At 31.5% G+C, this 13,268-nt stretch overlaps 1 protein-coding gene across 1 annotated transcript; it reads left to right on the plus strand.

Moving 5' to 3' along the window:
- Positions 1-1,357: 1,357 nt before the first annotated feature.
- Positions 1,358-5,997, plus strand: LOC133310198 (transmembrane 9 superfamily member 3). Its single transcript, XM_061511101.1, has 7 exons — positions 1,358-1,537; positions 1,819-1,859; positions 2,065-2,650; positions 2,768-2,905; positions 3,016-3,172; positions 3,281-3,765; positions 5,461-5,997. The coding sequence occupies exons 1-7, from the start codon at positions 1,389-1,391 to the stop codon at positions 5,678-5,680; spliced, it is 1,776 nt and encodes a 591-aa protein (XP_061367085.1). The 5' UTR covers positions 1,358-1,388; the 3' UTR covers positions 5,681-5,997.
- Positions 5,998-13,268: the final 7,271 nt, after the last annotated feature.

Below are 13,268 nucleotides of genomic sequence, written 5' to 3' on the forward strand. Positions count from 1 at the left end.
CACTCTACTTGTCAAATTTGTCTACAATTTGATTTTATATTGATTGATTATCTAATTTTCTTTTTATAATCATTAAAAATCTGTACAGATTGTCATATCAAAATTCAGGAGAAGAGTATTTAAGTTTGACTTTATTGGCAAAGAAAAAAGGTCAATAATAGTTATCAATTATTAGTTGGGACCAAATGCTAAAAATAAATAACACATTAATTAATCTACTGCTTATGCTAAATAATAGCTAAGTGAGAAAATAAGATTATGAAAAAATCAAAGAAAGTGCAATTATAACACTAGAAGGCATGAAGGTAAATAATAAAAAATTAATCTTACAAATAAAATATAGGATCTTAAGGCTAGTTCCTCATTGAAATAGAAGGTGCATTGGACCACTGTTACCGGAAGCAAAAAAATTGACATTCCAACCAAAAAATTGGCAATTTTTTTGTAATTTTATTAGGTTCTTCTCAACATGTATTTTTGTATTCTTAGCGTGATCATTCAACCAAAATTGATATTGCCTTTTCATAACAATAATATAAATTTTTTCCCCATTATATAATTTTCTGGGTCCGCCACTGCTCATATGAAAGTATTTACCTTATTCAAATAAAGAGTATAACATATTTGTCTTAACTAAAATTTTAACAAAAAGTTTATAATAATTTTTTAAATAAATAAGGGGTAGGATATTATAACAACAAATTAGTGTTACTACCAATCAATTTCACTGTTAGATCGATTACATTAATCCAACAATTTTCATCTTTGTATGATTATGATTCTCCATATTTAACGTGAAATCATTAAATATGAGAAATCATAACTATACAAAGGTGAAAATAAATATAAAGTATTAAAAAAAGGAATCATAATATACAAAGATGAAAATAAATATAACCGTAGGATTAACATATTTGATCTAACGGTGAAATTATTTGGTAGTAACTTTAGTAGTAACACTAATTGATTGTTACAATATCATTCCTTAATAAATAATACTATAGTTTATTGACGGTAGCTTTAGCAAAAAAACACATCACATTTTTTTAAGGGTAAAACTAATCTTACATTTCATAAGATAGCGTACCTTATGTTGTGAAACAAAATCAAAGTGGATCCCATTATAATTTTTTTAACGCATTATATCCTTTAAAAATTAGTATTTAAATATTTAAGTCCCTAATCATGAATGAATTAGCAATGAATTATTGAATAGAAAATTTGGTTAAGAAACCCACGAGCTTAAAAAAGGGTGAAAGATTGTTATCAAAAAAAAAAAAAAAAAGGGTGAAAGAAAAAGTCATAAAAGGAAATAAATTTGGTCATTTACCTCTCTTTGCTTTTCTTATCTGATTTGCGAAGGAAGAAGAAGAACATAGAGAGTGGTAATGGGAAGGAGCAAGTTGCTCTTCGTTCTCACGATTCTGATCTCATTTCACGGAACCCATGTGAGATCCGATGCCTCCGATCACCGTTACAAGGAAGGAGATCCAGTTCCTCTTTACGCTAACAAAGTGGGTCCCTTTCACAACCCCAGGTATCCTCTCTTCCATTCACGGATCTGATCCACTGCATTTGATTTGGGTTTGTTGTGTAACGCTTTCTTTCAACCGTTTTGGATGCTGGGTTGTCATCAAAATTTGATCTTGCTTTGAATTTTTTTGTGTTCCACATGATGATAATATCATTTGTTTATATGAGATTACAACGTTAAGAGGTATAGATAGTGTTTTACGAGGTTGTTTCAGTTTGTTATCATTCTGATTTCTAATTTATTTATTTGTTTGTTTGTTTGTTTGTTTTGTTGGTTGGTTCCAGTGAAACGTATCGATACTTAGACCTGCCATTCTGTGTAACTGGTGAGTATCTGAATTTATGTTTCAACTTTTTGTTATTTATTACTTTACTTTAAAAATTATTATATGTTTTAGTGGAAGCTATTCCTTTCTCTTTCTCGATTTGAATATTAATATAAGAGTGTGATGACTTTGTTTAATGCATTTTCCAACTCTGATGGGTTCTTAATGTGTATATCATCCTAAAATGAGTACTTCTAAATGCCAGGTCATGAGAAGGAAAAGACTGAAGCACTTGGTGAGGTGTTAAATGGAGATCGCCTTGTTAGTGCTCCTTATGAACTTAATTTCAGAAAGGAGAAAGACTCTAAGGTTGTGTGCAGGAAGAAGCTCACAAAGGAGCAAGTTGCTCAGTTCCGGGAAGCAGTTAAAAAGGACTATTATTTCCAAATGTATTATGATGACTTGCCAATTTGGGGATTTATTGGAACTGTTGACAAAGAAGGAAAAACTGACCCTAGCGAGTATAAGTATTTTCTGTACAAGCACATTCAGTTTGATGCTCAGTACAATAAAGATCGTGTTATTGAAATCAGTGCCCGGATGGATCCTCATTCTGTGGTGGACCTTACTGAGGACAAGGAGGTTGATGTTGAGTTTATGTATACTGTAAAATGGAAGGAAACAGATACTCCTTTTGAGAAGAGAATGGAAAAATACTCTCAGTCTTCTTCTTTGCCACATCACTTGGAGATTCACTGGTTCTCAATCATAAACTCCTGTGTTACAGTTCTTCTTTTGACTGGTTTTCTGGCAACCATTCTCATGCGCGTCTTGAAGAATGACTTTATGAAGTATGTCTCGCTTGCTCATCTATCACCAGATTGTCAGCCCATTACCTATAATATTGTTTTATTAATCTTTTCTTTTTTTCCTTGTTTCTTGTTTATATCTACTCTGATTTTCTCCAGATATGCGCAAGATGAGGAAGCTGCTGATGATCAAGAGGAGACAGGATGGAAGTACATTCATGGTGATGTTTTCCGGTTTCCAAAGTACAAATCTTTGTTTGCAGCAGCCCTTGGTTCTGGTACCCAGTTATTCACTCTGTAAGAATCTTCAGACACCTCTTTTTCCCTTGTGTGTTGAAGCTCATTTTTTGTTTTCTAAATTATAAACTTAACTAAATGTCATTTTTTATTCCTTTATGCTTGTGCAGTACGATCTTCATTTTTATGCTTGCATTGGTTGGTGTATTTTATCCCTATAACCGGGGAGCTTTATTTACTGCACTGGTGGTCATATATGCTCTCACATCTGGCATTGCTGGCTACACTGCTACTTCCTTCTATATTCAACTTGAAGGGAGTAATTGGGTACTTATGGACTCCTTGCTTTATAGCTCACAGTTTGATTGCATTAATTAATATAATTCTCGTGAAATGAAATGAAATGATTTATGCATTTATTTTTTTGTTTGACAGGTTAGAAACTTGTTGCTGACAGGATGCCTCTTTTGTGGCCCTCTTTTCCTCATGTTCTGCTTCCTTAACACAGTTGCAATTGCTTATAGTGCAACTGCTGCTCTTCCATTTGGCACAATTTTGGTGATAGTTCTAATATGGACATTGGTAACTTCGCCGTTACTTGTGTTGGGTGGTATTGCTGGTAAAAATAGCAAAGCCGAGTTCCAAGCACCTGTCCGCACTACAAAGTATCCCCGAGAGATTCCACCTCTGCCTTGGTACAGGAGTACCCTTCCCCAGATGGCAATGGCAGGATTTCTCCCTTTCAGTGCCATCTACATAGAGCTGTACTACATTTTTGCTAGTGTCTGGGGCCACAGGATTTATACTATCTACAGCATACTTTTCATTGTCTTTATTATTCTGTTGATTGTCACTGCTTTCATCACTGTGGCTTTGACATACTTTCAACTTGCTGCTGAAGATCATGAATGGTGGTGGAGGTATGTAACTTAACTTATTGCATCCTTTTACTGTAGTTGTTTTTTCACTACATATCATATCAGGAATTCAATTAGTTTTCACATTGTCTGTTCTTGGGTTAATGGAAATTGTCAAAGGCTAGGAAAAGACCAAAAAGAAATTAAAAAATAAGTTGTAAGCATATTTATATTTTTACTACTAATGAAGAAAACAAGAAATAACTTTTCTATATTCACTTTTTTGTCTACAAACCAATTTTTTTTTTACTATATTCACATTCAAATATTTTCTGAAAAAAATATTAAAAAGACATAGGATCATAAATATAAATATGAATTTATAATGAGTACTATCTAATAATTATTGTTCATTTTTCTCCAATCTTCTCCACTTTTTTCTCATCCTATTAATTTTACTCCTCTGAACATTGAGGAACACATGTGTTAACTGTACCTAAGTAAATAATCATCTTTATCCAATTTAGGTTACATAGTTTGAAGGCCCTTCATCCTATAAGCAGGTCATATCTTCAGGACGATGTTAATTCCAGAAAAAGGAATATATAGGATGTTACAATACTTTATTTCATATTAGCATTTTAATGCCTGAAGTTTTAGTGATGCATATGTATCAGAATTTTACAGAGATTTGAAAGCCCCGGGGTTAGGTTAGGAAATTTATGTAATTGGTTCTCGAAGGGGAAGGGGAAAAAGAAGAGAGAAAAGGTGGGTGGGGGGTGGTATATTTGACTCATTTCCTTGGATCTCATCCCCTTCCCTTGGCCGTCTTCCAAAAAGTTGAGTTACTTTGTGAAAAAATAGGTGATGGTTTTCCCAACGAGGAATGGAAGATACATGTTATAACTTATAACATTCATCAACATGGGAACATATTTTTCAGATTTTATTAAATCATTTCTTTTCTATATTGGTTATTTCTTATTTCTGCATTTAATTGTCACATGGTTACTTTTTGGGTTCTTTATAAAAAGGTTCTCTACTTTGAATTTTAACTCAGTTGTCCGAGTTAAATTATCAGTTTCTTCTCTTCTTCTTTTTTCCTCTCCCTTTTCTTGTTCTCCTCTTTCTCCCTTTCCGATTTCCATTCTGCATCAATAGGTAACTTCCTGCACTGGCTACAATTTACTTTGGGTTTTTGAGACTTTTTCATAGATATATTATCTGTCTATTTTTTATGAAATAAATATGAATCATATATCTTAACTCAAACATCTTAAACCGCAGCTTTTGTTGGATACACCAAAAGCCCCAATTTGCCTTCCATGACCTTCGTGTGCACTTTACACACCTGGGGAGCTGGGACTGTGATTTATTTAGGGTCTGTTTGCTTGAGTTGGTGGAAAGTACTAATGTAACTGGAGTTTAAGATGACATAAAATTTATATACATTACTACTTAAAAAAGTTTTTGATTTCTATAAGCCTCTTTTGTTTTTTTCTTCTTTTGGATGACATTCTCAAGTATAAGCTGCATTCATGGACTGGCTAGTTCTTGGGGCAAAGTCTAGTGGGATTTAGGAGTTTGGGCCAAGGCTCTAACTAAATTTTCAGCTCATTATAAGGATTGGGCCATGGCCTGAGCCCATGGAAAAGAACCAATATGAAGACTTTTTTGTTCAAACATTGTAGACCATGCATTTACCTTTCAACATGGTCGTTTTCTTCCTGATATTGATGTTTGATTCTTTTTCCATAGGTCTTTTCTTTGTGGTGGATCAACTGGCTTGTTCATCTACGGCTACTGCTTGTATTATTACTATGCACGATCAGATATGTCTGGTTTTATGCAAACTTCGTTCTTCTTCGGTTACATGGCCTGCATCTGCTATGGCTTCTTTCTCATGCTTGGCAGTGTAGGTTTTCGTTCCTCCCTGCTCTTTGTCCGCCACATATACAGATCCATCAAGTGTGAGTAGCTTTGGTTGAACGTCTTGCTAAGTTTATATTATTTTCTGTTAGGTGAAAGAGAAAAGGGTCTATTATTTTTTCTCTGTCATAAGGTTAGGTTATATAGTGTACTTGAGAACAAGAGAACCTTTGACTCCTTACCTGAGTTAGTGTCTTGTTATCCCCTGCTCTTTAACTGCACAGGTTTGGCACTTGAGAGGAAGATTTTTGAAACCGTGGGATTTAATCTTTGATTACTCTAGTCTGAAATTTATTTGAAGTAGTTGTACTTATTATTTTTTCTGCTTTTCTCTCTGAAAATGATGATTATGCTCACCCAGCTAGATGTTCTTATATTGTTTATTTATGATGTAGAAATATAATCTAGTCAGCAAATATGTGTGCCTTATTATTCCAGCAAAAAAATAAAAAAAATGGTTTGAACAAATAAAAATTTAATTTTGGCATGCGTTGAACAAACACTTCTAACTCATTTTAGTGTAGAGTTTATTCATTATTTGGAAAATTGATGTGTAACATACTGAAGCTCTTCTATATTGTTTGTAAGAAAATTAAAAAAAAAAAATTATGTTCACTAAAAGTAAAAAGGTTGGTGAGTTTTGCACAAAAAATGATCATAGTACTTGAATTTAATATAAAATAGTGGTATAAATATAAAAGTTGGGTTTTTTTTTTTATTATTCGAATTTATTATTTTTCAAGTGGTGAGACCAAAGTCATGATGGTCACCAGTATTACATGATTCCCTCACATGGATAGGAGATCAAATAAGATGTCGAGTAATAACTGCAAATATGAGCAATTCATTTTACGTTAGGAAGAAGTTATTGCGTTAAGCAAGGTAGTGGCGCAAAATTATTTCTGTAAATAAATTAAAACATAAAGTCACTAGGATTGGTTTAGTAGTGAGGGTTTGGGTAGTTTGTATTATGTTGTGTATTCAATTCCTACTATTGTATTTACACAAAAGAAATTAAATTAAAACATTAATTACAAAGATTTTTTTTTAATTCTACAAAGATTGGTCATACTCATAGGTAAAGGCAGAATAACTTGTATTCCAACTTGTTAGTATAAGTTCAGTTCCTCGTTCTGAGAATCTCAAACTATGATTTGGGTAAAAACATATCTCTTGAGCTATTGTTAAAGTCATAGTTTTGGAATTTCAAATGGAAACTTAAAACACTTATTAATAATTCTCAAATCATGTCCAGCTCAAAATCCGTGGCTTAGAACGATGAGTTTAATTTGTGTTTTCTTATAGAATCCAAGTTAGCAAATGTCTAATTCTATGTTCAAATCATAACTTCATGTCTAATAGAACTATTTTTAAAACGCACCACATGTAATTTTTTATTTTTGTTTATTTAGAATTCGTCTCAAATTACGTGTATTAATAAATATTATCTGAGTTTGAAATCTCCCTGAACAACATATAACGAAGGAAATTTGAACACTAGGAATTTGAAGCAGGACGTCAATGTGTAATCAATTTCTTATTATCAAGATAACGATCCCTGCTTCCTCTCATAGGTTTTGTCAACTTGTTACAGCTCTTTTATATATACATACATACATGGTTTTTTTTTTCTTTTTCTGAACAGCATATCCACCAATTACCTCTTTTATGCCCCCAAGTTATATTTGTTTAAAGCATGGTGAAAGAGAAAACGATATGACAAAAGTATGAGCTTTAAGCTAAGTAAAGCAAATTAATGATTCTTCTTCATCGCTTTGTAACGGAGTGGGGTATCAAATATATGGAAAGGCCATCATAAGGCCTTCCCAATGAACCAACTTTCTTTTTTTTTATTTCTTTTGTAATTGTTGTAAGCCAAGAAAAAACTTAGACTAATTTTATTTTATTTTTCTTTTAATTAGTATCTTTATTAGCACCTTTTATGGGTCAACTCTGGAAAAGAAAATTCCCACCACTTGCACGTAGAAATTTTGAATCCCTATTGCTATTATTTGGTATAGAGCCTCTTCACTTTTGCTATAAGGAAAGACAGAATCCCGTTTGGGATTTCAGTGTCCCTAATCCCTATTCTAGAAAAGATTTGGGGTTTTGTTAACTTTCACTTTACTCAGATTCCCTTATGAACTAATTAACAAAATTTTCTTAAATGTGTTTTGTGTTTGGTAAAAGATAAATTTTTTTCGTATTTGGAAATCATGATTTTCGGGAATATAGTGGAAAAGTCACTTTTCCAGGAATGTTGCCAAAAAATTATTTGGTTGGACAAAATATTACCAGAATTTGATCCCAAAAAAAGTGTAAATTTTCTCAACAATAAGATTCCAAGAATACTACCCATTTGATGGTATTCTTGAATAACATTTTGGAAGAAAAATTATACTCAAACAAAATCTCGGAAAAGTTAAATTTTCGAATTTTTTTTCCAAAACCTTAAATCAAATATTGGTAAATAAAATTACCACTATCCCTTGCTCGAAAATCTCAAAAAATTTCCTTTACCGAACACTCCTTAAACTTTTGTAAACTATTCATTTAAAATTACATTCTACATTTAAAATCACACCACTTTCAACAGTTACATATAAGCTTTATAACAAAAAGACGGAGATGCTCAGAATGTGTAAATAATAATCCCTAATATATATATATATATACAATGGCAGACCCATTTGGATGCCATTGTCTGCACTTGCAGACATAAAAAAATTGAGAATTTTTTTTCACATAGAATGTGTGATTCAGGCCAAGTAAAAAAAAAAAAAAATAGAAAAATTGAAAGGAAAAAGGTAAAGAGTGGAGGAGAATCACAATGGATTTTTCACGATCTCTTGTGAAACAAAAGTGGTCAACTTTGGATTATGTGGGTTTTGATTTATTAACCCTTACAATTATACTATTTTTTACAAATATCTTTTTGTGGTGTTATTTATTTTTTAATTATCATTATCGATTATTTCTTTAAAACTTTGGTTGATTCACCAAAGCTTTACTTTTGAAGTGGAAACAAAAATTGGATCATGATCTTAAAAAAAAAAAAAATTGGGGCCGGCACCCCGAACTCCTGCCCTAAATGTGCAGACATAAAAAAAAAATTCTAGATCCGCCAGTATATATATATATATATATATATATATATATATATATAACTTGTAAAGTTGAATAATCTTAGTATGATCGCCAATTTTTCTTTAAATAATGCTGGCTCAATGTACAATTTTATTCTATTTTTATTTTTATTTTGGGTAGGAAGTTAAAATTTTATTTGTGAGACACTAAATAATAATTTGACCCAACTTCAATAATTTAGATTCTTCGCTATCTCTTGCCATGCTTAAAAATCAATTATTTCCCCTAAGCAATAGCAAAAGTTCTTACGTAACAGCAAACAAAATAAAATACTTGTAACCCGCAAGGGTAGCTGAGCTCCCAAGGGATTGCTTGGTGCAGGGATCAAACCTTACCTCAAGCAGTTTCTTGAAAAATCTTTGGGGGCAGAGGAATATAAGCCAAAAATCTTCGGTTGGGGGATTAGTCTCGTCCTTTCTCCGGTTGCGAAGCTTAGTGCACCCACTGTTACAATGAGGGGCTAGCCCAAACGGGCCGTACCCCGAGGGCATGGTGCCCGGAGAAGGTTGAATGGGGATACCTCCTGGCAATGTACCAAAAAAATAAAAATAAAATACTTGTTACCTTTTTTTTTTTTAACAAGAGAAGCTTACCATTTTTAGGTCTGTTATATTCCTAATGATGAAAGACATTGATGTAGAATTTGCAATACCACAAATAGAAGTATAAAATAATTTCCAATTCTATAATATAGATAATATAGGTTTAAGTTTAATGTCTGTACTTCGCTAACTTTAGTTCGATTTGGAACAGACCATTTTTTTTTATTCAGCTTGATTGTTTGTTAAATTTTTCGGTTTAATCTAATTGATTGAGTTTCCAACCCTTTAATTGCACGACTGTATTCCTATTCGTTATTTTGATGAGTAAGTTATGAATAGCTTTAAACTCAGATAAAGGCATATTTACCAAAGTGGTAGTTTACTTTATTTATGAATCTATTTTCCTTGGTAAAAAAAAAAAAAAGTTTCAAACATACGAAAAGGAAGTCAACTTGAATTTAATCAATAATTGAAGGAGATAAAACAACATAAAAGCAAGTATACATGAAGGGATGTTTATCATGTCCAAAATCAAAGACATTATACCATCATGAGTATGATATATAAGGTGATATGCATAAAAAAAAGTTATAAAGATGGCAAACACTCTATCCAACAAAAGACTAAGTCTTACACGCCAAGGGAATTATCTTTTTATCATTTGAAAAGGCCATTCATGGTTACATTTTCTTTGCAAAGATTCACAAAATGACATGAATGGGGGAGAGAAAAAGAGAGAAAATATTGGGATTGGAGAGATAAAAGAGGATATGGCTTTTGAGTCACAATCAATGATTTGGATTCTGTGAGAAAAAAAAATAAAAAATCACATTAGTGGGAAGTGATATGTAATGTAAGTCGGTCCCCGGCGTGCCATGGAAGACAACTTGGTCTTACTCTTACTCCTTCCATATTTGCATCAAAAGCCCCACTCCTTTGGGACCCTCTCAATTGCCAGTACCCTCTGAAAGGGTAATTACTTGAATAGTTTTAAAAGAAATCAAATAAATAGTGGCATTCAATTGAACTTCACTGTCATATACTTGTGACCAAAATATATGTTCAATTTTGAAAAGTTAATCAAGCTTGTAAAACTTGGTAGCACTAGCACCAACTCAATTAATTAGCCTCAACTCTATTCCTTCTCCAAATTACCGAAAGTTCCCATAATAAGTTCCAACTTGCATGTCAAAATTTTCAAAGTTGCAATCACGTAAAAGATAAAGCAAAAGTGAATAATGCTTCTGAAATTAAAGTACGACTTTCTTCTTTGTATCCCCAAAAAAAAAGCATGACTTTCTTTGCTTTGCTTTTCTTTTAATAATAAAGTTTTATTGTTATTTGTTTATTCACGAAATCTTTCATTTTTCATCCTCCTCAAGCCCCTGACAGTTTATTTCTTCATGGGCGCATAGCTCAGTATTGTGCGATAATAGTCTTCAATCTACTTGTTAGTGTATGTTTATTATATTTTTATAGAGTTTTATGAATATAATGTTGTATGATACTTCATATCATAGATATATAAATATTATGAGTCCCATTACATAGAAAAAAAGAAAAATAAAATAAAATAGGTCCCATACTTTTTTGAATGAGTAAAATAAGAAGTTGTCATGTAACATGACATTTCCATTTCTATTTTTATATGCTTCTTTTGTTACAAATATATTTTTTTTTTGGTAAGCTTTGTTACAAATACTTTATCAGCACTCCATTTATTCTAAACTATATAATTATGCATTTTAAACTATTATAACACATTAAATAGAGTAATGCCACTTATTCCAAAAGATAATTATCTCATGCAACATAGACAAAGTAGTGAGGTCCACATTATTTTTTCTTTTTTGTTTTTTTACAAATGGTGGACCCACTATCTTGTCTCTGTTGCATGAGATAATTATCTCATGCAACACGAGATTAATAGATCCCAAAAGTTAATTATATATAAAGACTCTCAGTTTGTCACTTTCTCAGAGTATGAGAAATTTCTCTCTTTCAAGACCCGAAACCATGCCACGGTATGTTCAATCGACGGACCTACATAGTTTTTTATGTGTGCAAGTGCGACACAAAAAAAAAAAATTTGAAATAGCTTTAAGAGTAAAGTTACCTTTTGGTCCTCAACAAAAGCCACAGAGCCCATTTTAATTCATTAGGAAAAAAAATAGACTTGTGATCCCTTTGAAATTTAAAATAGACACAGTTAGTCGAAATTGTGATCCTTCTGAAATTTAAATAAGACCCACATTGGTCCTTTAAAAAGAATAACATAAGTCTACTTTAAATTTCGGAGGGATCACAGATCGACTTTTTTTTCTAAGAGATTAAATTGGACCTCATAATATTTGTTGAGGACCTAAAATGTACTTTACTCTAGCTTGAAATAACATTTAAAAAATAAAATATATATGAAATAGCTTGAAATAACAAAGTTTGATATATGTGAATAGTTTTCTTTTCTCTTCTTGTTTATATTCTTTTATTTTTTAATGCATTTAAAAATTTCTCTTAAAAATGATTTTTGGGAGCAGTGCAACCCCGCCACTAAGTGTGCAGACATAAATAAAATTTTCTGAGCCCGCCACTGATATGTCCTAATCAAGATTGAATTTTGTCTGTATATGAATCTTATATGTGTGTTTCGGTATTCTATACTCGACAAAAGAAAGTTGTAATATAAGTAATTATACAAATTAAGAAGATACAGATATATACAGTATTTTTTCCAAATCAGAATACGTGTTCTCATGGAGAAAATAAGAATTTCTCTAAAAGTTATTATCTTAAATGATATAAATTGTTAGCGGTTATCAGTCCTGAAGTTATTACTATCACATTATCAATGAAATTTTAAAAAAATAACCAAAGTATATAATAAAGAATATCTATAAATAAAGATTTTTTTTTTTTTGACTAAGTACTTCAATATTTTATAATTTAGTTTTTAAATTTTGATTGATAATTTTATTGTGCCAACTTGAAACGTTACATTATTGTTATTATTATTATTATTATTGGTATATCGATCTAAATTACCTTTTTTGAGGCGAGTCGGCCCTCTGATATTTTTACAAATTTTAACTCTACGAGCTGACTATGAGGCTAATCTTAAGTCGGAGTTTACTCACAACTCATCGCCCCTCTCCAAATATACATTTGGTGAGAATCGAACTCAAGTTCTCTTCTCAATTTACTCAATCTGCATTATCAACTGAGCTACACCATTTAGTTAAACGTTACATTATTTAAGCTAATAACTTTATACAATTTATATAAAGTTACTTAATATTATTATAATATCATGTCAGTGGGAGTTAATTCAACGGCTAAGAATGAAATTATGCTTCATTTATCAATTCGATTCCTGCAGTTAAAATGTAGTATTCTGTTTCTCATCTTTAGCTGTTTAATTTAAAAAAAAAAAAAAAAAAAAAAACTCTATCTCAATTCTTAGTTTCAATTTTCGTAAACTGTCATTAAAATTTGCCTCTTACCAATACAGTTAAAACTTAGCTTAATTTTTATCAGAATTTTCTGTCATTTCATAAATAGGAAAAAATACTACCACTTCGATTATGTTTAATTAATTAAAATATTTTAGAGTTTTAGTATTCTGGTGAAAAATTTTAACATATGATTTATAAAAAATAAAACGTGTATGACTTTAATGTAAAGAATCACTTCAACCCAAAATCTTTAGATTTTTTGGGAGTGGAGCCTTTTTAATAATTTAATTCCACAAGTGAGGATGGTGAGGATCGAAATCGTGACCTTGTAGTTGAGGATGGTGAGGATCGAAATCGTGACCTTGTAATTACTGAAGCTCTGATACCATATAAAAAATCAATTCAACTCCAAAGGTTAAGTTGTTAGGTGAAGACCTATTTAATTATTTATATTATTCTCTAACATGTCCCCTCACACGAGAGTCCACTGGGCTTG

The sequence above is a fragment of the Gastrolobium bilobum genome, unplaced genomic scaffold (genome assembly GCF_033153095.1).
Source record: "Gastrolobium bilobum isolate Gb01-03AN ecotype WA unplaced genomic scaffold, APGP_CSIRO_Gbil_v1 utg8584, whole genome shotgun sequence".
Lineage (NCBI taxonomy): Eukaryota > Viridiplantae > Streptophyta > Magnoliopsida > Fabales > Fabaceae > Gastrolobium > Gastrolobium bilobum.